This window comes from Ambystoma mexicanum, chromosome 5q, assembly GCF_040938575.1.
Source record: "Ambystoma mexicanum isolate Mex_15411 chromosome 5q, UKY_AmexF1_1, whole genome shotgun sequence".
Classification (NCBI taxonomy): domain Eukaryota; kingdom Metazoa; phylum Chordata; class Amphibia; order Caudata; family Ambystomatidae; genus Ambystoma; species Ambystoma mexicanum.
This window is the reverse complement of record NC_090933.1, coordinates 754,912,469-754,933,619: the sequence shown is the minus strand read 5'-3', so window position 1 is coordinate 754,933,619 and position 21,151 is coordinate 754,912,469. Positions and strand designations below refer to the sequence as shown.

General features: G+C 44.7%; 1 protein-coding gene across 3 annotated transcripts in view; it reads right to left on the bottom strand.

The window, feature by feature from the left end:
• Window positions 1-21,151, bottom strand: part of LOC138497642 (polyamine-modulated factor 1-binding protein 1-like) — a 2,990,269-nt gene that overhangs the window by 2,357,773 nt on the left and 611,345 nt on the right. For all 3 annotated transcript variants that reach the window (XM_069621239.1, XM_069621237.1, XM_069621238.1), the window contains 3 exons: window positions 15,737-15,895; window positions 15,553-15,636; window positions 5,636-5,782 (listed from right to left, as the gene is read on the bottom strand). In XM_069621239.1, coding sequence (XP_069477340.1) covers window positions 5,636-5,782; window positions 15,553-15,636; window positions 15,737-15,895 — 390 coding nt within the window. The remainder of the gene's footprint in view (window positions 1-5,635; window positions 5,783-15,552; window positions 15,637-15,736; window positions 15,896-21,151) is intronic.

Below are 21,151 nucleotides of genomic sequence, written 5' to 3'. Positions count from 1 at the left end.
TGATTTGGATATAAGCGAGTTGAATGGTCAATTAACATGGAATGCCTGGAATGCAGTAGACCAGTTAAGATAAGATTGCTTACACTTTGTTTAAGGAGTAGAAGACAGAGTCTTTCAGGAACACAGACTACAGTTCATCATTCCCTGTCCTTTGTGGTGGAATTCTCTAAATATCAGGTTGTTTCAAGTACAAGCTAATCAGCTTGTATTCGTTGCAGATTAGTATTTTTATTTTTCAGATAATTTCTCAATTTAACCCTGATGAAAAACCTGTGATACGTGTTGGCTTTTATATTTTTTTGTGCTTGTTCAGTTAGAAATAACTGAATTTTTCTTTTGTATGTTGAGTCAGAGTAAACATGTTATAAGTGTTGGTTTAATAAAACCTCATCAAACTTTTAATTGAAATTTGTATTGAATATTGAATGGGCCATTAAAATACAAATTAGTGTTTGAGGAATAAACTGCTCACAATTAAAGACATTCTATGGGTTTGGCGCTGGAATTGAATCTTTTAGACTTCATGTAACTATTTCAAGATTTGGAGGTGGAGTTTTGGCATGATCCTGGGTGCTTCCCAGCTTGCCAACCACATTGCTTTCATACTGTGGATTTACATATAACACTAAGTGGTGTAGCTCACACTTTAGTGTAACCTCATTCAAGACTTCATTAAACCCCAACTAAACCTACTCTACCAAGGAATCCCTACCTAGTCTAGGATCTAAGGCAAAACCTCCTAGCATACACAAAACTAACCCTCACACTAAACAACAAACATTCAAAGCAACATAAAACAACTTAAATAAAAGGTTATCAAACAGCCAGTGTCTTGGATGACTTCTACTCGTCCTTGGCAGATCTTGCTTACCCAGGAATGTCAAAAAGGCAATCTCTTCCAAGGAATAAGAAAGTCTTGAAAAATTCCAATGAAACAAATGTTCACACAAATTAAAATCCACTGGTAACAGTTCTTTCTTCGCTTGATAAAAAGATTCCCTTTCCAAGTCCCACAAAGAAAATAACAGCATCTGTAGGTGTTCCTGGATAAACTCCTTCCAGGAAAAGATGGACAAAGTTGAATACAAAAGTACCACTTCTGTTGAAGAACAACTCTTGCTTACAACTTCTGCGGCATCTTTGACATAAAGTTTGTGAGGATGCTTCTGCTTTGAGTTTGCTCTCTCTCCAGGAACTCCCTTCTATTTATGAAACTGTGCGAGTAGGCTCCCCTGCCCCACAGTTGACTTCTGCTTCTGCTATATTTAATTGCTACAGTTCTGCCAAGAATGTTGACAACTACATTTACTTCTGCTATTACAACTTAAAATGTAGGCAACTTCAACAAGACTTCTTTTGATCTCTACAGGTTAGCAAGGCACTCTTCTCTCTTGTATGTTAAGAAAGGGCAGCCTCTTTGCCATGTCGTCTGTCTTGCAGCTCCCACAAAATCTGTGTTTAGTGTGCAGCTGGAATAGTTTCAGTTCAACAGATTTTAAATATCGACTTTTGAAAAAGTACCCTGCTCCCTTCCCCAGTAGTTACTCCAAAGCTGTAGTGCCGCTCTATCAGCCTTGGATAACTTTGTCAACCTTATACTAGAGGACTGTGGGTTAACATCAGCTATATTGACTCTACAATAATGGTATATTGTTCTTAATTGAGCTGGATCCGCTTTAACAGGGTTTGGTCTGTTGGCTTGGGTACCTGTGAAGGGGTTAATCCTGACACAGCGAGCCAAAAGGAGAAGTCCAGTCTTACCAGGCATCACAACAAGGAAAGAATGCAGGGATTAAGTCAGTAGGAGGTCCCCAGGGGTTTGATGGACAGGTTGATAAACAAATAGCCAATGAACTGCCAGGGGGAGAAGGGTCGTTTAATAATAATAATAATTATTATTATTATTTCGCATTTATATAGCGCTTCGAACCGTCAGGTATCTGATCACTGCTTATTATTACCCACGGTGTGTGGTGCTCATTTATCGACCTCGGACGGATGAAAGGCTGGGTTTGGCCCTGCCGGGGTTCGAGCCTGCGTCAGCAGGCTCTGCATGGATGTGAAAGCGAGCGCTCTACTCGCTGTGCCACTTGACCGGTGTCCTCTAACATGTGTGTGTTCGTTGACAGGGAGCCGAGGAACTTGAGGAGGAAAGATATGAATGGGTGTAATGAAGCTGGTGAAAAGTTAAACAGTTTGTTAACAAGTTGTGTTGCAGCCTCATTGGGCTGTCGAGAAGAAAGCAGTGTTGGTGCGCTGCGTGGCTGAAAGAGTGAAGCAGCAGAGCATTTTCGCCAGAAGACTGTCACAGGAGACCGGGGAGAAGAGAAACTGATGAGCTCACGATCGGAGCCGTCAGATGGGATCGAACAGCTGGAAGCCGTCAGTTCGGGGAAGTCAGCTGTGAGGAAATCTACCGGAGAAAGCCAACAGTAACGGCTAGTGAAGTGGGCGCGATTCCGACCACCGCATATGTGGGAAAGTAAGCACCATCAGGTGATCATTTTGGGGTGATCGTAAAGAGGCCAGACAGTGCGGATGATGACCCGGGCCGTTGAGTGAAGGTTTTGTCCTATGAGCATGTTCGAAGGAGCGGCAATAAAACAGACAGCATCTGCTCAAATGAAAACTGCGCGTAGTAGAAACGCTGCAGAGGGTGGCTACGAAGACAAAAGAAGTACGTCACATGCGGAGCTGTGATTAAATGTTTGCCGCCAGATTAAGAGGTGCGATGATTCCTGTCAGAAAAGCGAACAATTTAGTTCGCTTTCAACGGAAGTCATATGAAGACAGGGTTGTAAAACAGATGAACTGGTACCATCCAACACCGATTTACTCCGGTTAAAAGAGGAGAACGAAAACATTCACTACAGAAGTAAGAAACTGTGTAACTGAAACGTAACGTTTTATTTTAGACAAAAGAAGCCCAAGATAGGGTGTGTTAATCTCAGCTTCAATTCTACTTACATGTTGCAAGATAATATCAATAAGAAGAGGGAATAGAAGAAGTTCCAGAGACATTGACAGGAAAGCAGGAAAGAAAGTTCTGAACCCCCCCCCCCGCCATTCAACCCTAAAAATTAGTTACTAATTGGTTTACAATGCTGGATCTGCATAAAGACAACTCAATCTAACCTGGAGACCTCAATCTTTTATCTGAGTTTTACCTCTTAAATAAATAATCTTGCTGGGAAAACTAAAACCACAGTGAGTGTCCTTATTCTCCCTGAGTGAAAGTGTGACAGTACCACTTATTCTTTGTGCAGCTTCAGCCACTTCTACAACTTCTACTTTATTGTTCAGTATGTTACAAGATACAAGTCTCTTCATGGAAACGAAATTAGGCACACGCAATTTCGTTTTAACCTTGAATAGCCACTTCAAAGGATGCCCGCTCCTACCTTTGGGTCAGCGTTACACTTCCAAGTTATTGGGGATACAATGTTTCATGCGCGACCTCTTCAAACATCAAATCGCGCTTATAACATTTTGGGATAGTCAATTCTGCTTTAATAAGTTTACCAGCAGCGTTCTCCTCTTTAATAGGAGTCACGTGACAGCTCAGCCACCAGTTACTTCTAACAATGGAGGAAAAGAGATGCTTTCACTACGCGCAAGCACTTCAGTTTGTAAGCATAAGCATGTGTTACATTTTCCCTTGTTAGGAAGGCTTCCCACCTCTGCAAACAACTTTTACTAGCTTTGATTTATATGCGAGTGCGAATAAAGCTGGCTACAATTACCAGCAAAGTAGGTCTGCTGATTTGGAGAACTGAGCTTCCCTTTTCCGCCTCCACAATCGCGACAACTGCAGGCTGCTTCTGCTTCCCGGCTTGGTTTCTTCTACTGCTACGGGCACTCTTGGGATCCACATCCCTTTGCTGCACGGGTGTCTCCAAACAGGCCTCATCAAAGGAGAGTCTTCCACTCTCCAGCTTCACTCGGCTTACTTCTGCACATGGGCCTTGGGTGTGTGCATGACTTCAGCTCTGCATTCACAGCAATTAGGCACACCTGGAAAGACTGCCTGTTTCGTCCAGCCTCTTCCAATGCTGCCACAGCCAAACAGGATGTGTGAGCAGAGGACCATCTCAGAGCCTGCAGGTGAAATCTGCTGTTCCTCTGCTCCTGTGTCCCTTCTGTGGTCACACTTCCTTGTGAACTGCCTGCCTCGTGCTATGCGTCTTCTGCTTCTACTAATGCTGACCTTCCAGCTTCTTTCTACTGCTCCTCCCTGCTGCAGCCTTTCATGCCCCTCAGGTGGGTTAATTGGTGGGTTCAGGCACTTGGAACTAATTGCCTGACCTGGCCAAAGATTATTATAAGCTTGCCTGCCTGACCTTGGCGCCTGCATGCCTCTCCAGCCCTCTTCCTCTTCACAGTCCCTAAGGGATTCTTGGACATGCAGTCCACTTTAGGAAAATTCAATTTCTCCACTTCTTTAGAATGGCGAAAGGCCATCAAAAGGGTAGGATTACGGGGAAAGTTAAAAAGGGGTTCCTGGTTTGATTTCCCCTTCCCCCCCATGTGATCCTCCTGCAGTACACCACCACCAGGGTCGGGATCAGAGAGCTCCTGCCTTCCCCAGGCCACATGTGAAGGGCCCCAGACCAGGTTCCTGAGGGGGGGAGGGGAGTGGGGGAGTCCCGTCGGATTCTCCACACTGGACAGAGCTCATTGCAAACATATGGATGCAAGAAACTCAAGGTCCTTACTGAACCTAAAAAAAAACACATTTCAAAGCCCTAGGACGCACTGTTTCAAACATTTGCACCGCAACGCACTGCAAAGCGCCCGGGTGAGGCGGCAGGTGGGAGAGTGCACAGAAGCTCCCAGTATGCTGCAGCATGCCAACTCTCGCCTCCCCTCCACGTCTGATCCGGGGTATGTCCCGCCAGCCACAGGTGCCCATTCTCAGTGCAGTTTACTTCAGAGTGCAAAGCACATCAAGCGAAAACCGACTCGGGACAGCGACCAAGATGAGCGTTATGTCTGTCTACAGAACCTGTGCGGAATACAGGTACTTTCTGCTAGTTACTAATACATTTCTATTTCATTATTTCACAAGGACCAAATTGTTCTGTCTGATGTCTACTTCTGAAATTAAAACTGTACACATTGATTATTTTATCCCATGATTCTCATTCACATTCCGATTCCAATCAATTCCCTCATTGGTTAACCTTGTATTTACTGCTCACAATCTCAACTTTAAACAATCTTGCCCATAATGTCATTACGTTATGACACGCAATAGCGACCTTTACTCAAAATTAACACTTAGCAATTGGAGATTTATCTCACCTGTTCGTAATGGGAGACTTTATTACTTGCACATTGCTAGAAAGAGACTGCAATCAGATTTAATGGTGCAGAATCTGGCGCACAAAATGGAACAAACTATACAAATGTTCATTATAATTTATGCCACTCTATTTGTTCATTAAGACCACTCATCACTGAGTCAGAAAAATGAGTGCCTGTCCCTGGGAGAATATCTTAAATTTAAAATGTAGTTAAGCTACAATTATTCAAAAGCATCAACATCAAATTATGCAGCATGCAGGTCATGAACATGGATTGATAATTAAGAGATCAGCAATTTCTTCAGATCATGATATGAAATCAAGTTTACCTCTAGAATTGCATCTTTCCTTGAAACCTGATCCTCTTTCAGCTGCTGTTCCAGAGAGTAAATCCGTTCTTCCTTCTTTCTGAGGAGATCCGCAGCATCCAGGTTCTTCTGATGCAGCAGCTCAATCATTTTTTTGTGCTGCTGTATCTGAGGGAAGGCACAGAAATCATACCCAATAATGCCACGTTGAGGATAGCCAGTCAAAGTTAGAACAGCAAAGGAGGACCCAAAGCGCCACCATGGAGAGCCATAGTAATATGTCGAAATGGAGTGCCCACTGAAAACCCTGGTTTGTCAATGATCATAAAAATGGAGACTGAAAGTAAAAATACTGTAGAACAATTGGACTCAGAAGTGACTTATTCCTTTCCTAAATTAGTACTGTTGTGCATGGAGAAGGTACAAGGTAAACGCTGAACAAAGCATAATCCTGACTCTTGTTTGCACATACAAGTGAGTAAACCAAATTATCAACAGAGTACTTCATACCAGCAGTGAAGCTTTGCAGGCGTTCAACAATTACAATTAATTCGACAAAGATGCAGAAGTAGATCCCCCATATCCAGCAGGGAAGCTTGGATTCAATTACAATAAGGAATAAGTTACTTATTTGTAACCCCTGTTTTCCTTCATTGGTATCTTTCATGGATTCACATGCTCTTGAATATTCCCTGCCATCAGGCTGGGAATCAACAGTAACATTAAAGCAGTTTACCTTTAAATTTGTAAACTTCTTGTCACTTTAGTGCTCCATTAGAGTGATTTTGGGTCATAATGCACACCTAATTAGACAGATCCCTTTCGCTCCAGCCCTACTGCCATCTTTAGATTTGGCAGCGCACGTAATGTGACAGTATGAGCCAAGAAGAGCCAGAGAGGGGTAGGGCGGAGGGTCGCATGTGAATCCATGAAAAAATGCCAGTGTTCGAGAACAGGAGTTACTGGTAAGTAACTTATTCCGTCTCCAGCATTGGATCTTTTATGTATTCACATGCTCTTGAATACGATTTTACAGCAGTACATATACACAACCAAAAAAGGCACAGGCATAGATCAACAGAAGTAACCATCTCACTTCTGAAAACCTGGCGAACTCGGAACTCCTCCCTGGAATCCTCACCAACGGAGTAGAACTAAGTGAAGGTATGGACAGACCTCCATATGACTGCCCTGTAGATGTAGAGCAGGGCGACACTGTACTGGTCTTCCATAAATGGGGCCTGTTGGCCAGACGATGGTAGCGGGAAATGCACTCTGACAGACAGCCATCTCGCAAGCAAAGACTTTAATAGGCCGTTGACCTTGCCGACAGGTCTGAAGGCAACAAACAATTGTGACGACTGTCGGAACTCCCTTGTCCAAGCCACATAGAACTTTAGGACTCCGGCGACATCTAAAAAATGTAAGGATCGCTCTTGAGACAAAAGCGAGCCAAAGAACACTGGCAGTATCAAAGGTTAATTAAGGTGGAAGGCAGAAGGAACCTTCGGCATGAAGGAAGATTTCATACGCAGAACCACCTTAGACTGGTGAAAATTCAAGTAGGGAGGCTTGTAGGAGAGGGCAGGCAGTTCGTCCACCTTTCTGGCTGAGGTAATGGCAACCACAAATGCCGTCTTCCAGGAGAGAAACTTCAAGGCGGCTCTGTGCGAAGGCTCGAAAGGAGGGCCCATCAGCTTTGAGAGGACCACATCTATTTCCCAAGCTGGAGCAGGGGCTCGAACATGGGGAAACACTCAAAACAAAACAGTCCCTTGAGGAATTTTTCACCAATCTGTGTGACCAAAGGGAAGGCTGACCTGAGGTGCGCTTGTAGGATGAAATGGCTGCTAAATGCACCTGGATAAACCTGTGCACCAAACCAGCGCTTGCTAAAGACAGGAGGTTTGGCAAGAATTCTGCAGCCTGAATTTGCAACAGATCCAGGTGTTGAGTTGCGCACCACATGGTTAAGCATTTCCACTTGCTTCTGTAGCAGGACAACGTAGATGGTGCTCTTGCCCGACCAGGATTCTTCTGCATTCTGGAGCTAGGGCTGCAGGAGCCAGGCCAACAAGATGAGGGATCTTTGGTTGTGGTGAAGTACTGATTCGCACTCTCTGAAGAGCAGGCCAGGGACTGGGGGCAACCTGATGCAGGGATCCCCCAACAGGTGAAGAAGATCAAGATCAGAGTATAAAATGTGCAGTGGCCAGGCCGGGGCCCCCAGAATCATCATGCAGCTGTTCTGTTTGAGTATTTTTCTCAGAACTCTGTGTAGCAGAGGAATCAGAGGGGATAAGCGCAAATCAACAGTCCCTCCCATGGGAATGAGAACATATGCACCAGTCTCCCTCTTGGGGAAACCCGCTCACAAACTTAATGCATTTTCTGTTGGTCGCTGTTGCAAACAGATTGATTTCCAGACGCCCCCACTTGGAGAAGAGACAGAGAACTTTGCTTTGGTCAAGTTCCCATTCGTGGCAGGATCAGAGTACCCTGCTGAGGGAATCCAATATGGTATTGTAGATCCCTGGTAGATGGAAGGGAATTAGGTACATGTGTGCCAGTGCCAATGTCCACAGCGACTGCCTATCTGAGGATATAGAACATGATGGTGGTGTCTGTTCTGCAAATGCGGTTTGAAAGATTTCAGGGCCCAGAACATGTGTAGGGCCTTTACTGTAGGCAACCACATGCCTCTGGCATAGAAGACTCCTGTGTAGGCTCCCCATCCATGCAGGGAGGCAGCCATGGTCACTGTGACGATGCGCCAGATGGCGAAAGTGGGCTCTCTGAGTGAAGTTGATACCGCGGCTCCACCATTGGAGAGCTTGGCTGAAGGAGGGTGTAAGGTGAATGTTGTCCTACCAGGGTCCCAATATTTTCTGCCAACAGGCATCTAAGAACTCAGTGGTCTCATACGGATCATGCAGTGTGGAATCAATGGGATGCACGAAGACATCATTCCCAGGAGGGACTTGAAGGAGCGGACTGACATGATCGGCAATCTTAACAATACTGACCCTTATTTAGGTATGGTAGTCATCCTCTCTGCTGAAGGTATGGAAACACACACAAGCGTTCAGACGCGAGCCCAAGAATAGCGAGTTTTGAGCAGGATGTAAGCATGACTTTGCAAAGTTCAGTGAGAACCCCAGAGATATCAAACACTGAATGATATCCTCAGTGTGATGCAGTAGTAGCAGTAAAGATCAGGCACCTACCAACCAGTCATCCAGATACAGGCAAACGTGAACGCCTGAATGATGGAGGTTGGCTGCCACTGGAGCTAGGCATTTTTGTGAGCACTCTTGGTGCTGACTTCAACCGAAAGGGCAGGGCCTTGAATTAGTAGTGTTTTTCTTGGACCTGAAATCGGAGGAAACGCATGTGCCGCTGATGAATGGAGATATCAAAGTACACATCCTCAAGAGAGGAGTGGAAATCCCCTTCTTTCAGCTGGTCTAGGATGTGTTGCAGCATCACCATGCAAAACATTAGAAACTTGAGGAATTTGTTTAGCCTCGAGAGGTCTAGTATGGGTTTCCATTCTTCCTTAACAGAAAGTATATGCAGTATAATCCAATGCACTGAAGGTGCGGTGGTACAAGTTCAATCGCCCCTTTCTTTAGGAGGGACTGTACCGCTTGTAAGCAGGGATTTGTGCGTTTCTACCCTTGGGACGGTAGGAATAGAGAGGAATTTTCCCATGAATTCCAGGGTGCAGCTCTGTTGAATGATGGACAGCACCCATTTGTCGGTGGTGATGTTTTTCCACTGCATGACAAAGTTGGCAAGCTGCCTCCCTAAAGGGGTCTAGGAGTGGGGGTGGGAGTGGGGGGGTGGGTCGACCATGGCTTGGTCAGGTCTGCCTTGGCACTTGACTTCTGGAGAAAATTCCACGCTGTCACTGGTTTCCTCTTTAAGATTGGGATCTTCCCTTAAACCCTCTTGGGTGGTGCCGGTGAAGGGTATTGATGGACAGTAGGAGGACCTGTAATCCCTCGAAGTCCTTGACAAACTCGCTTTACCTGAGTGAAAGGACTACCTGGGTTGTTGTAGAGTGCCGAGCAAATTCGCTGTTTCTGTTTCAGCATTGATGGCTTGCAGGGTCTCATCAACCTCCTTTCCAAAGCATTTGATGCCATCAAAAGGCATATCCACTACTGTTACGCTCACCTGGTCTCTGTGGAGGCGTTGGGGCACGGTTGCAGCCCTCCCGGGGATGACGTCGCTCCGGTCCGACTTCGCCCTCTGCCCTTATGTGGTGACTGGTGGTAATAGGTGATGCTGCTCGGGACTGCTGCTGTTGATTAGTTTTGGCGAGCACTCCATCCTGCTGCTTCTGGCAGGGGCACTTGTATGATCTGGACCGAGTTCCTTCACTGGTCCCTTGCATGTGGTAGTCTAGTCCTGCTGCGACTAAGCCACTATACTTCAGGTAAGTGTTCCTGTTTGCTTTTGTCTTTCCTCGTCTGTTTTTGTTGTACTGTAAAGTTTGTTGTCTTGTATTGCTGTCCGTCCCACTTTTGATGTTTGCTCTTTTTCTTTCTTCCCTTGCAGGTGATGTTGCCAGCCCGGCAGAAGCTGCAGCGGTACAGTAGCTGGTAAGTTGTTAACTAGGGGGCGTGCAAGGTTCATATGCGGCGCGGCCCTAGGACGGATGCTCTAACCTTGTCTTTCTTCTTTTTCACAGGGTCTGAGTTCGTGGATGCGGAGTGCGGTGCTGGGGCGTCGGGATAAAGATCACTGGATGTCAGGAGATGAGTCTGCAGATGAAGCAATGAAGCATCGGTTTCCTGGAGGTGAGTATACAGGAGAACGCCTGGTTTCAAAGGTAAGTAAATTGGTCCAAGCGGTGGTAAGCGTCACGTTGCACGCGAGGGCACAGTAATGCAAAGCACCGGCCTTGAGGATGGAGCAGTTTATATAGCTGAGCTTTTGAAGCCACGCCCACCAGGTTCAGCCTGCCTGCCACACCGAATGAGTCAGCACATGAAGACCAGGCCTAGGGAGCCACACCCGATGAGTCAGCACATTGTTTTATTTATTTTGCATTTTTAAAGCGCTCACACAGCCCGCGGGCATCGAGGCGCTGTTACAGGAATTGTTTGTTTTTAGTTACGCAATTGTTTTTGTCTTAGTTACGTATTTATAACGAGCTTAAATACCCAGAGTTTCTAAGCACGGACCCGGGGATTGAACCTGTGTTGCTTCGTGTTGTCTTGCTTCCAAGGTGAGCACATTTTGCCGATGAGCTATCCTCCCGGGACAACATGAGGATGTTGTCTGGAATAAAGGCTTTCAGCTCCTGGAAAGTTCTTGTAAAATAAAAGCACTCCTGCACTGAAATAAAGTAAAAGCACTCTTGCACTGAAATAAAGTAAAAGCACTCTTGCACTGAAATAAAGTAAAAGCACTCCTGCACTGAAATAAAGTGTTCCTGCTCATATCTCTATATGAGCCTGGCGCCAGAGGCGCCAGGACTGAGTCCAGCCAGGGCCTCTGTGTTTATGGGTCCCAAAGGGACATACGCGAGTCAAGTGACCCATTGCCCCCATCACTAGATGGTGTGTTTTTTGTGTTCCGGGGCCTGTGGCCATGAAACCTACCTTTGAAAGGATCTCCAGCTGGAAATTGGTGGCCTTTAACCAACCTGCACGGCGCAACACTGCCCCATTAAGCATCTGGTGAATCCCATTTCCAGGATGTCCATGGCAATAGAGATGGCATGATTCGATGCTGCTTCCCCTTCATCTAGCAGTGTGAGCGCCACATCCCGCTTGTCTGGGAGAAAATCTAGTATAGGCCCTAGCTTGAGTCAGGGTTCACGGTAGTAGCAGGAGAGAATTGCGAGCGAGTGTGCCGCCTTGATGGTCGCTGCAGCTGTAGTGATTACCCTCTTGCCAAAAGCGTCTAGTTGTTTGCCTTCCCTGTCTGGAGGCACCATACAAGGAAAGGATTTGCAGAACGCTTATGGGTAGCTGCAGAGACAACCGAGTCCGGGCAAGGTTGTGTGAGCAGGCATTTGGGCACCGAATCTGGGACCTTGAATTTTTTCTCAAAACGATCCTTTTTGGGTGGTGCTGAGAACGGATTCCTCATCATTAGGAGGCCGTCCTCCCAAATATCTTCCAGAACTAGAATGGCCACCATAGATTTTCTGGCAGATTCCCGACATTGGTAAAGGAATCCCTCCTTTTTCTACTCAGGTAGAAGATCAAAGAGCTTTGCTCGTGATAGGAGGGCATGAAAGGAGCCAATCGCATCTTGAGGTGAATCTGTTGGTGGTAGGTCTGCTAGCTCACCATCAACTGGCACTAGATCTTTAAACTCCTCTGCAGTGTGTGTGCCTGGAGAACCATCTGTTGAATAGTCGTTTGCGTCCGTATCTGTGAGGGTGACTGGTGACAAAGGTGAAGCCCCTGGAAGCGGTCCCGAGGGTGGCGGAGAAACGAGGCCTTCCCTTGCAGGGAAGCCAGATGGTTGTGCTAGAGAAGGTAATGGTGGAGCAGGAAGCAACTGCTGGTGCTCCAAAAGTAGTGTCTGTAGCATAGAAATAATGTCCATTGACACATCCCTTGAGCCAGATGGCGCAGAGGCCCGGGGGGCATGCCTATTGGGACAGGTGCCACTGGACAAGGTTGAGTAGGGCCTTTGAGTAGAGGAAGGCCTTGCTTTGGTGGAGAGAGAGGGAGCATGTCTGCAACAGTAAGCGCAGCTTCCACCTCATCATCAGAGGAGGACACACGCTCTGGCATGTTCCATGCCTGAATCAGCATACTGCTGTAGTAGTTGCTCAGGAGGGACCATGGATGGACAGGGAACTGCCGGCGGTGCACAGGGAGCAAGTAAAGACAGTGGCTGGGCATAAATTGGCCTGTGCAGGTAGGAATGCAGACAGGGCATCTCTGTCACAGCAACTTCACTTGGAAAGGTAGAGACCAAGGGCCATTAAACAGGTGTCGTCAGCGTAGGTGTAGGTGGCAATGAAGCAGTTAGAATAGAAGACTTGGATGTAGACAATGATTTGGTCATCTATTAAGTGGTTGACGGGACTGAAGCAACGAGTTTAATCATTGACGTTATTGTGTTGATCGTCGATGAGGTGTTCGACAAAGTCATCCCGGCGAAGAGCACTTCATCAAAAAGGATTTAATTCGACTGTGGGTTGTCGATGATGATAGCGCAGACAGAGGAACTGTATTCGGGGACGAGCGTCGTGTTTCTGAAGAGTGCTTGGAAGACCAGGTTGCTGATTAAGTCCTTCTAGGTGCCCAAGTGGTCAACGAGGTGACTAGGCATAGATGGAAATGTCAACTGCAGCATCAACGAGGGGGAAGTCCAAGAATGTCATCCATGTCCCTTTTTTCCTTCTTCTCTTGGATGAGGGATGTTGTGACGCGGAATTAAGAGTCTGACCAAGTGAAGGCATGTTAGTTGCTATAGACTTTTATTCATCAAAAATAGATGCAAACCTATCCATCCCTAACCCTAGAGGTGGTTTCCCTACCTCAACCAAACACACACTCGGGTCTGTCAGGCAGTCTGTGATGTCCAAAGCAAAAGGTAATGTCCTAGTCAAAACTCCTACTGTATCCCTGTCACTTAAACACAAATCACTAAGCTAGAAGAGTTCTTCCGTTCTAACCCAGGAGCATGACTCCCCTCTCTTAGGTAAAAGTCTCTCACAGTTTGTTTTTCACAAAGTTCCACAAATTGCACTGGACTAGGAGAATGGCTCCCTTTTCCTAATATATGAACCAGCTTTTAGCAGGCTTTTCTTGACTTGAACACAGTCTTTCAACATGCCCAACTGGGAGGAAGGAGAGACTCCCCGAACTCTCCTTGAATCTTCAGTGTTTTGAGTTATTGCAATTTTAGCTTCTTCATCAGTTCTTTAAGTTCTCTCCACAAATGTAGTTTTATTCTCACTTGTCCTTCAACTTGCCCCCACTTGGATGAGGAAGAGGCTCTCGAGTTCTTCTAGTCTCTTCAATACCACAGTTTTATGGAACTGACCAGGGAGTTGCCTCCCAAAGTAATCTACTTCTCACTTATCTTTCGGTTTCGGCTTCTCAAGTTTTCCCGGCCCCCTCCCGGACTTACTACAATTCCCGTTACCTTTTCTTGGGGAACTCTTCACCGGGTTCGTTCTGTCTCCTTCGGCTCGCTTGACTTTGCGCCCCATTACTGCTCGCATATTGTGTGCACGTTTCAGATGAAACGGCCAACCCGTTACAGGTTGTGCAACCACCACAGTTCCTTGTACTTCCCATACAATCACCTACACAGCTCCGCAGTAGGCTAGTGTTTGTGGTCTCGTGTAGTTCTTGGACCACATGATCCACCCACCACAGGTCACACCACCACCACACTGTCTCTCAGCTTCCAGGTTGTCTCCCAACCGACAGACAAGACGCACTCCTGGCGTCCCTTGTTTCACTCTCTTCACTCTGCAGCGCTGCTTTGGCACAGCTTTTGAACACCGGGTTTCCAACTTGCAGGCTTTTTGGCAGCCTCCTAGCTCGCCGACTTCTTTCCATATGTTGCTTCCTCTCCGGCTTTACTGTTTAGCTCAAGTAGCTGGGACTGCCGCAGCGTAACATCAGTTTGATTGACAACAGCTGTTGAACACTCTTCATGCTTGCTGGTAGTGTTCTTAGCTTCTTCTGCATCCCAGTACCAATCATAGAGAGCCTGTCTGCCACAATTCAATAACAAATCTTTTGAGACTTTACAATAGGTAAGGAAGGGAGGGGTGATGTTTTACCCTGTAGGGTAGGAAGAAAAAGGGACCGTGCCCCAGTTGTACATCATTGTCCCTAGGAGAGAAGTACCTCCCCATGAGATCCTCCCTCATGTTACCATCCCTAGGGGGACTATCGGTTAGTGGCCTCACCTCCTTAGCCTCATCGAAATGGGCTCCCCTCTGGAGGATCAACACAGGGAGTGCGCTCTAGGAGTGTTGTGCCTGGCAGAGGCATAACTATGGACAGAAGCCATGTCAGAAGCCCCAGCACCTTCATCCAACTAGGCCATTAACCTCTGGTTGCAGTAATTTTGGGTATTGGATGAGAACGACTGGCAGATGGTACAGTTGGTCAAGTCGTGGTCCGGATACGTCTGTAACTCGATGTGAACGTTTTTAAGGTTACAAGTCGAGCAGGACTTGAATAGGCTTTTCGTCCTTGTGTCTGTCATCTCTACGGATTCCTGAAGGCCCAGACAGAAGATGGGAACTCCTAAGGCAATGGAATGAGCCAAAACTTAAACACCGTAAGCGAGAAGCAAAGCAGCACCAAACTGGTAGATTTGACGGAAAAAAACAAGTGAAAAATAGATCAGAATCATGGAATTTCTAGAAAAGAGAATTCGAGGACTCCCAACACTAAACGAGCAGTAACAAATCTCTAAGATGACCACCACGGGTGGAGGTAATGGGACCGGTCTAATTGGCTGCATGCAGTATGACTCAAAATGAATCTAATAGAGCACTAAAGTGACAAGCAGTTTAGAAATGTAAAGGTAAACTGCTTAATGGTACAGAGGATTCCAAACCTAATGACAGGGAATATTAAAGAGCATGTGAATCCATGAAAAGTCCAATGCTGGGGAAGACCATATTTCAAAAAAAGCATTTGCATCATGACATACAGAAATAGAACGCCTGGCTTTTTTCTTGAAGCAGGAAACAATGTAATTATTGGATTTCGAGCAAGTCATAGGCGCAACAGAAATGTGGACGTGGGGTGAGGAAATGCAATACACAAGACTGTTATTAAAACACAAAAACAATGCTAAATATATGGTTTTCATTCAAAGTTAAAACTCTAATCCCTCCTTATGTCCATTTGATATGTTTGTAAAACAGACTTTCATTTAGAAATGTGCATATAAATTCACCAAATGGCACCGCGAAGAGAAGACCGTACCTTCTCTTCTGACACAGACAGTTTTTCCTCATGACTAATTTGTTGCATCTTCAGTTTATGGATGATGTCTTCTTTGCATAGAATCTGCAAGGTCACAACATATGCAATTATAATAGACAGCACACTTGGCAAGCCACAACACACACAACAGCAGTAGTCTTGGGCAAAAGAAACAAAAACAGACCTCGTTTGACAGGACATCCTCTTCGTTCTGCGCAATTATCACGTGACTTTCAATTTTTCCTTTTAATCGTCCATTGCTTTCCACTATCTGCTCATATGAAAACTGGAGCTGGGTCAGTTCCTTCCTGAGTGCTGTTATTACCTTTTCAAGCCTGGAAATCTAGAAAAATAACACAGGTAGGAAATAACAATGTATTCCTGTTGTGAACAAATTAGAAATGTGAAAAACAGAACAAATTAACATTAATATCACAAAACACAGATAACACCAAAACCATTAAGTGCTAGTCATTCTAACCCTTTGTTTCTGTAGTTCTTCATTCTCTCCACAGCAAAGCCTCATCAATTTCATATTGGCCCCTACATGGGGACTGCAACCATTCCCAGTTATTCCATGAACCGGTTCCATGCCCATCATGTGATGTGGCTGTCACTTCTCCAAGAGTGAGATCCAAAAGAAAGATCTTGCTTTCTTAATTGATTCATTCTGTAATCTCAGCACTTATTTATTTTGTGTTTGGCCTTCAGTCTTCATTTCACTCTCCCATATTTCACGGTTGCGTTAGTACATCAAATGCTAGACTGCTTACTTGTGCACAAAGAGGGGTGTCGGTTCCTAGTCACCTGATTGGTAACATGTGAAAAATACAGCTATCAGAATCCCTAGAGAATATAAGAGCTACTAATTGGAATCACCTGCATACCAGCACAGCCTCCCTGATGATTGATTGTGACAGGAAAGCGCTAGGAGGAGAACAAAAACAGAGCAACTGAACAGCAGATGGGATCCAACCCTGTTAATACTTTTTCACTGTTTTGGGATTCAACCTGGTTAATGCTTATTAAATTGTTTTTGGGATCTAACCCAGTTACTTTTTCTATCAGGTCTAATTTGACTGGGAACTGGAGTGCGTGCCTCGCCATTCCCCTTTTGCTTTTATTTGTCTCCAGCACAGTCTTGGGCTTGTTACTGACTTCTCTATCCTTCGATCTCCTGCTCCAGCTGGGCCATGGACATTCCCCTGTCTAGCTTTGAACAGTGTCTGAATTCTCTCATCCATATTATGCCAATTTAACTGTACAGTGCCAGCTCAGTGAAAATGTGATGGGGCAGATTTACCTACTTTCACCCCACGACATGTATTTTCAAAGTGATTTGAGTAAACTCCAATCACAACTAATCCAATAACTACTAATCTACGCATTACATGTCTGTCTCTGAATGCCTAATCACAGACCGCTTCCCGCAAACCTGAAACCAATTTCATGTCCTGCAAATTGTGCCTACCCAGTGCCTCTCCTGTGTTTCCCCATGTTTTCTCTGCCCGCTTTGCAACTTATGTGATCACCCCAGAATGGGGAGGTTCAAACAGGATGCAATTAAGTATGCGTACCTTGCAGCCTAGCCCAAGAAGAACACAGTCCAGAATTAAATGAAAAAGAGAAAGAAAATAAATCCAAATCGCTTCTCAGAAACACACTAAATCAAGCATTTCCTCAGTAGATCATGAGTAGAAAAAGAACAATGCATATTTCTGTCCACATGGAGCACATGTGCCAGTTTAATATTAAGTACAATTTAAAGATTAACACTGATGGCATGGCACAGGGGAAATCTGCATATGATTTGTGATCAAGTATTAAAAGGCCTCTTGTGTAAAAAAAAAAAAAATTAACATGTAAAATCATCAGTTTCTGTTCAGGAGCATTGGCATCAGTTTCTGTATTGGAGTAATGGCTCCAGTTTCGGTTCGGGAGAAATGGGTTTATTTTCTGTTCAGAACAAACAAACAAACAGTGGTCTTCCCTCTATTTTCTATATCTAAAATATCTTTTGACGCCACAGCAGTGACCAAGAAGGAATTTATGATGGATTGGTGCTTGCTCTCAAAGATAAGCAACAAATGATCCATGAGCCTTGAGAGAAAGAATACTAATGGATTCATTGCAAGCAAAACCACCACAGAAGGAAAGATGTGCAGATCACATGTTGAGTGGGGAAACAAAACTTAATTTGAATTCAAAATAGGCATATATGCTTAGAGAATGCCATTAGTTTAGATGGATGACCATATTGTGTTATTTCTCAGGAACCATACATCGTACAGTAATGGGTCAAGTAGCATTAAAACGCTTACAAAAGGGTCTCCGTTGATGTAACCGTCATATGTGATCTTGGGGTTACAACCTGAAAAGTGTTTCTAGCTCCCAGAAAATGTCATGAAGTAGAGATTTTGGGAGATAATAGCTTTTTAAATTAGATATCTGTATAGCAAATCTCGGGTTGATAACGGTTATAATTTTTGAAAAATCGAGAAAAAACCCTGTTGAAACCTGCAACCTCATGCAGTCACAGGACTTATTTCATTAAGTCCGGCATGGGCAGACCGTTTCAGGCATATGTATATTGTTATGCTTAACTGTAAATGAAAAATATTTGCCACTTTAGAGTTTATAAGTGCAAAATTGAAATGCATATAAATGTCAATGCAAGTGGGTGGCCTTGTCCCTCCCAGGATTCGGGCTTGGCAACTGGATGGCCCAATCAAAGAAAAGACGGTCAGCCTTGGGTAGGGGGTTGGAAAATATTTGTCCAATCCCTGTCAATAGCCAATAGGCTGGCATCTCATAATTTAGGTAGTTTTGTGGGAGTGGTGAAAGATTCATGAGGAAACGCACAACGGAAATTAGGGAGACTGCCTGAAATTACCTGGGGTGGAACTAATGATAAGATTGTTAGAGGAAACCAGGAGAGGAGACAGAGGCTGGGATCTATGACCAAGGAGAGGCAAAATAGAGGGATTGAGACTGGAAATTATCCATGACTGATGCTGGCTTCTGATGGTTCCTGTCCTGTACCTGAAAGATGACCTGCACCTTGATGTCCTTTTTCCTGAGCGCAAGGCCAGAGATATTTATCTAAGTAAACTTGTTCAACCAAATCAAGTCTGATGGGGATCTGTTAGATTGAATAGTTTTCCTATTATTGAGTGGGTGGGCACACAAAGTAGATCCTTAGTATTTGTACTAAGCAATAATTTCATTAATTCCCACATAGCCAAATTACACGGGGTGATTCGGTTGGAATTTAAAGTTAACAACATTGCTTCCAGTGTGGATAATAATTTAGTCTGTAAAGTAATTGGGTGCTCCTATTTATTTCTGCCAAACCCCAAATTCCCTAGAGGAGCGGTGCATTAAAATTAAAAACAACATTTCCTACTGCTTCCCATTTCCCTGAATCCAACCTTAAAGCAGAGGGGTTTAGAATGATCAACTAAATACCTGGGTTTTGTGTGCTGGGACAGAACAGCGTCTTCCCAAAGTGAAACCGAGTGGAGTCACTGATTCAAAAGCACACCTACTGAAAATGGGGAAGGGAGATTTTGCCTTGCATAAAAGTGGAAGAAGAAGGGTTTCAAATATAAATAAGTGTTTGTTCTCAAAGGTTTCTTGTGCTATAAGACTGACATGGTTTCTAAGAGCACAGCACCAGTCACAATTATTTTTATATGTGATTAAGTTAAACAGAACTGGTAGCATTTACAAGCGCGCAGGGAGATTAAAAATATAGCGCGCTGCATGTGTGAAATTGTTTTTGCCCACAGAAAAGGGTTGCAGATTATTTAAATTTAACTTCATATAAAATAGAGTGTCTAGTTTATGATCTTGTCATGTTTCAAGGTGCTAGATGCTATTAAAAGTGAACTCCAGGAACAGGGTTTTGACTGTACATGTTGTGGGGCTAAAATGTTTTTGATCTGTGTTATCCTGAACCGACTAGGGTTTTGAAATTGTAAAAAATATATATTCTTATGAATTTTGGGCCACGAGTGTGGAGGCATGATTGGTGATGTTGTATGAATATTAATTTTCCTATTCATTAATTAAAATGTTTTTTCTGTATGAAACACAGACAGGACTATATTGAACTGAAAAGGAATATTGATGTGGTGCTTTTGATTGGGGTGGGAAAGAATTCCCTGAATTGATGGTTGCCACATTAATATCTCCAACACAAGCCTTCAAATTCAAATATCAGAGTGAAGCACAGCAAACAAATGCATACTTTCCCACTCCGTCCGAAACTTCAACAGAGAACGTGATGGGATGCAATGGTATGTGATGAGTCAGGCCTAGAAGTCTCACAGACACACAAGAACTCCAACCTCCTGTATTTTGTATTTTTTGTATTTGTTTATTATTTGTATCACGCACCGAACCCTGAGGTAACTGGGCGCTGGAAAACTTAGTGTTACAGGCAAATGTACAGGTGATGACAGACATCTGTCATCACCTGTATAGCTATACCTGGGCTTGCACATCACAGAAGAGTCCAGTTAATGATTGTATTTGCCTAGTGCAAGTTTGAGTAAGCAGGTGACAAGAGACATTACTGTGGAAAAATGGAGGTAAAAAGGATACACACTGTGAACTTGTAAATGCAACCCTAACACAGCATGTACAGGATAGCAAGATTTGGCCAGTGGGACATCAAGGCAGACACATGGTCCAACGAGTAGTTGGCTGCGAGTTTCAAGAGGGTCCTTTGATACTCAGTTCATGACACAGCAAACAGTGCAGACTCTGCAATCATATTACACCTGCACTTTTAGCAAGATTTTGTGGATTTCCACCTGTTCAACAGGGATCTTGGTTACAAATATTGCACGACTCCGAGGAGGTGCGTGAAGAAAGGGAGTTGTATTCTTGCTGCAAGAAGTGTAGCACTTCACTGATTCTCTTAACCAAAGTGCTGTCTACGTCAAGGAGGAGGAGACAACACTTATTAAGCTCAAGGAGGCCCTCCTGAAGTGTAAGGTGACAAATGTTAACCAAAGACCCTTTCCACGCGAGAAACAGATTACAGGGGGAAACAAATAAGGCAATGAGGTATCCATTTCAGACACAAGTATGTTTTCTGTGGGGTCCCAGGAGCAGCTGGATGCAGGCAGGTCCTTGCCGGCTACAGGTTTCGTCCAAAAAAAATAAATAGACTAATAATGCAGTTGATGAAGAAAGCAAGACACACGTCACCCTTTAACCGGAATACCTTAGAAATCCAATGTCCCACGAGTGGACACCTCCCTTCAGTTGAGGCTGCGCAAGCCACTTGAGAAAGAGGTCTGCACCAAACGCAAGCAGAATGCCTGAGGCTGGACATAGAGGGAATGAACACCTGTGTTAGATCAGAAGACACTCAATCTCATGGGGAAACCTTCTAAGTATCCAAAAAGGATCACTGACACTGCCTGGTGAGGGTGCCAGTAGAAAGTCCTGGATGGGGATTGCCATCCTACAAAGATCTTGGACCTGGACCAGAGGGCAAAGCATACAGGTACGCCCATTGACTTAATCATCTTAATCAGCTGGGTCGAATGGGCTGTGTGCCTGTTGGGCAATGCCTTGGCCACAG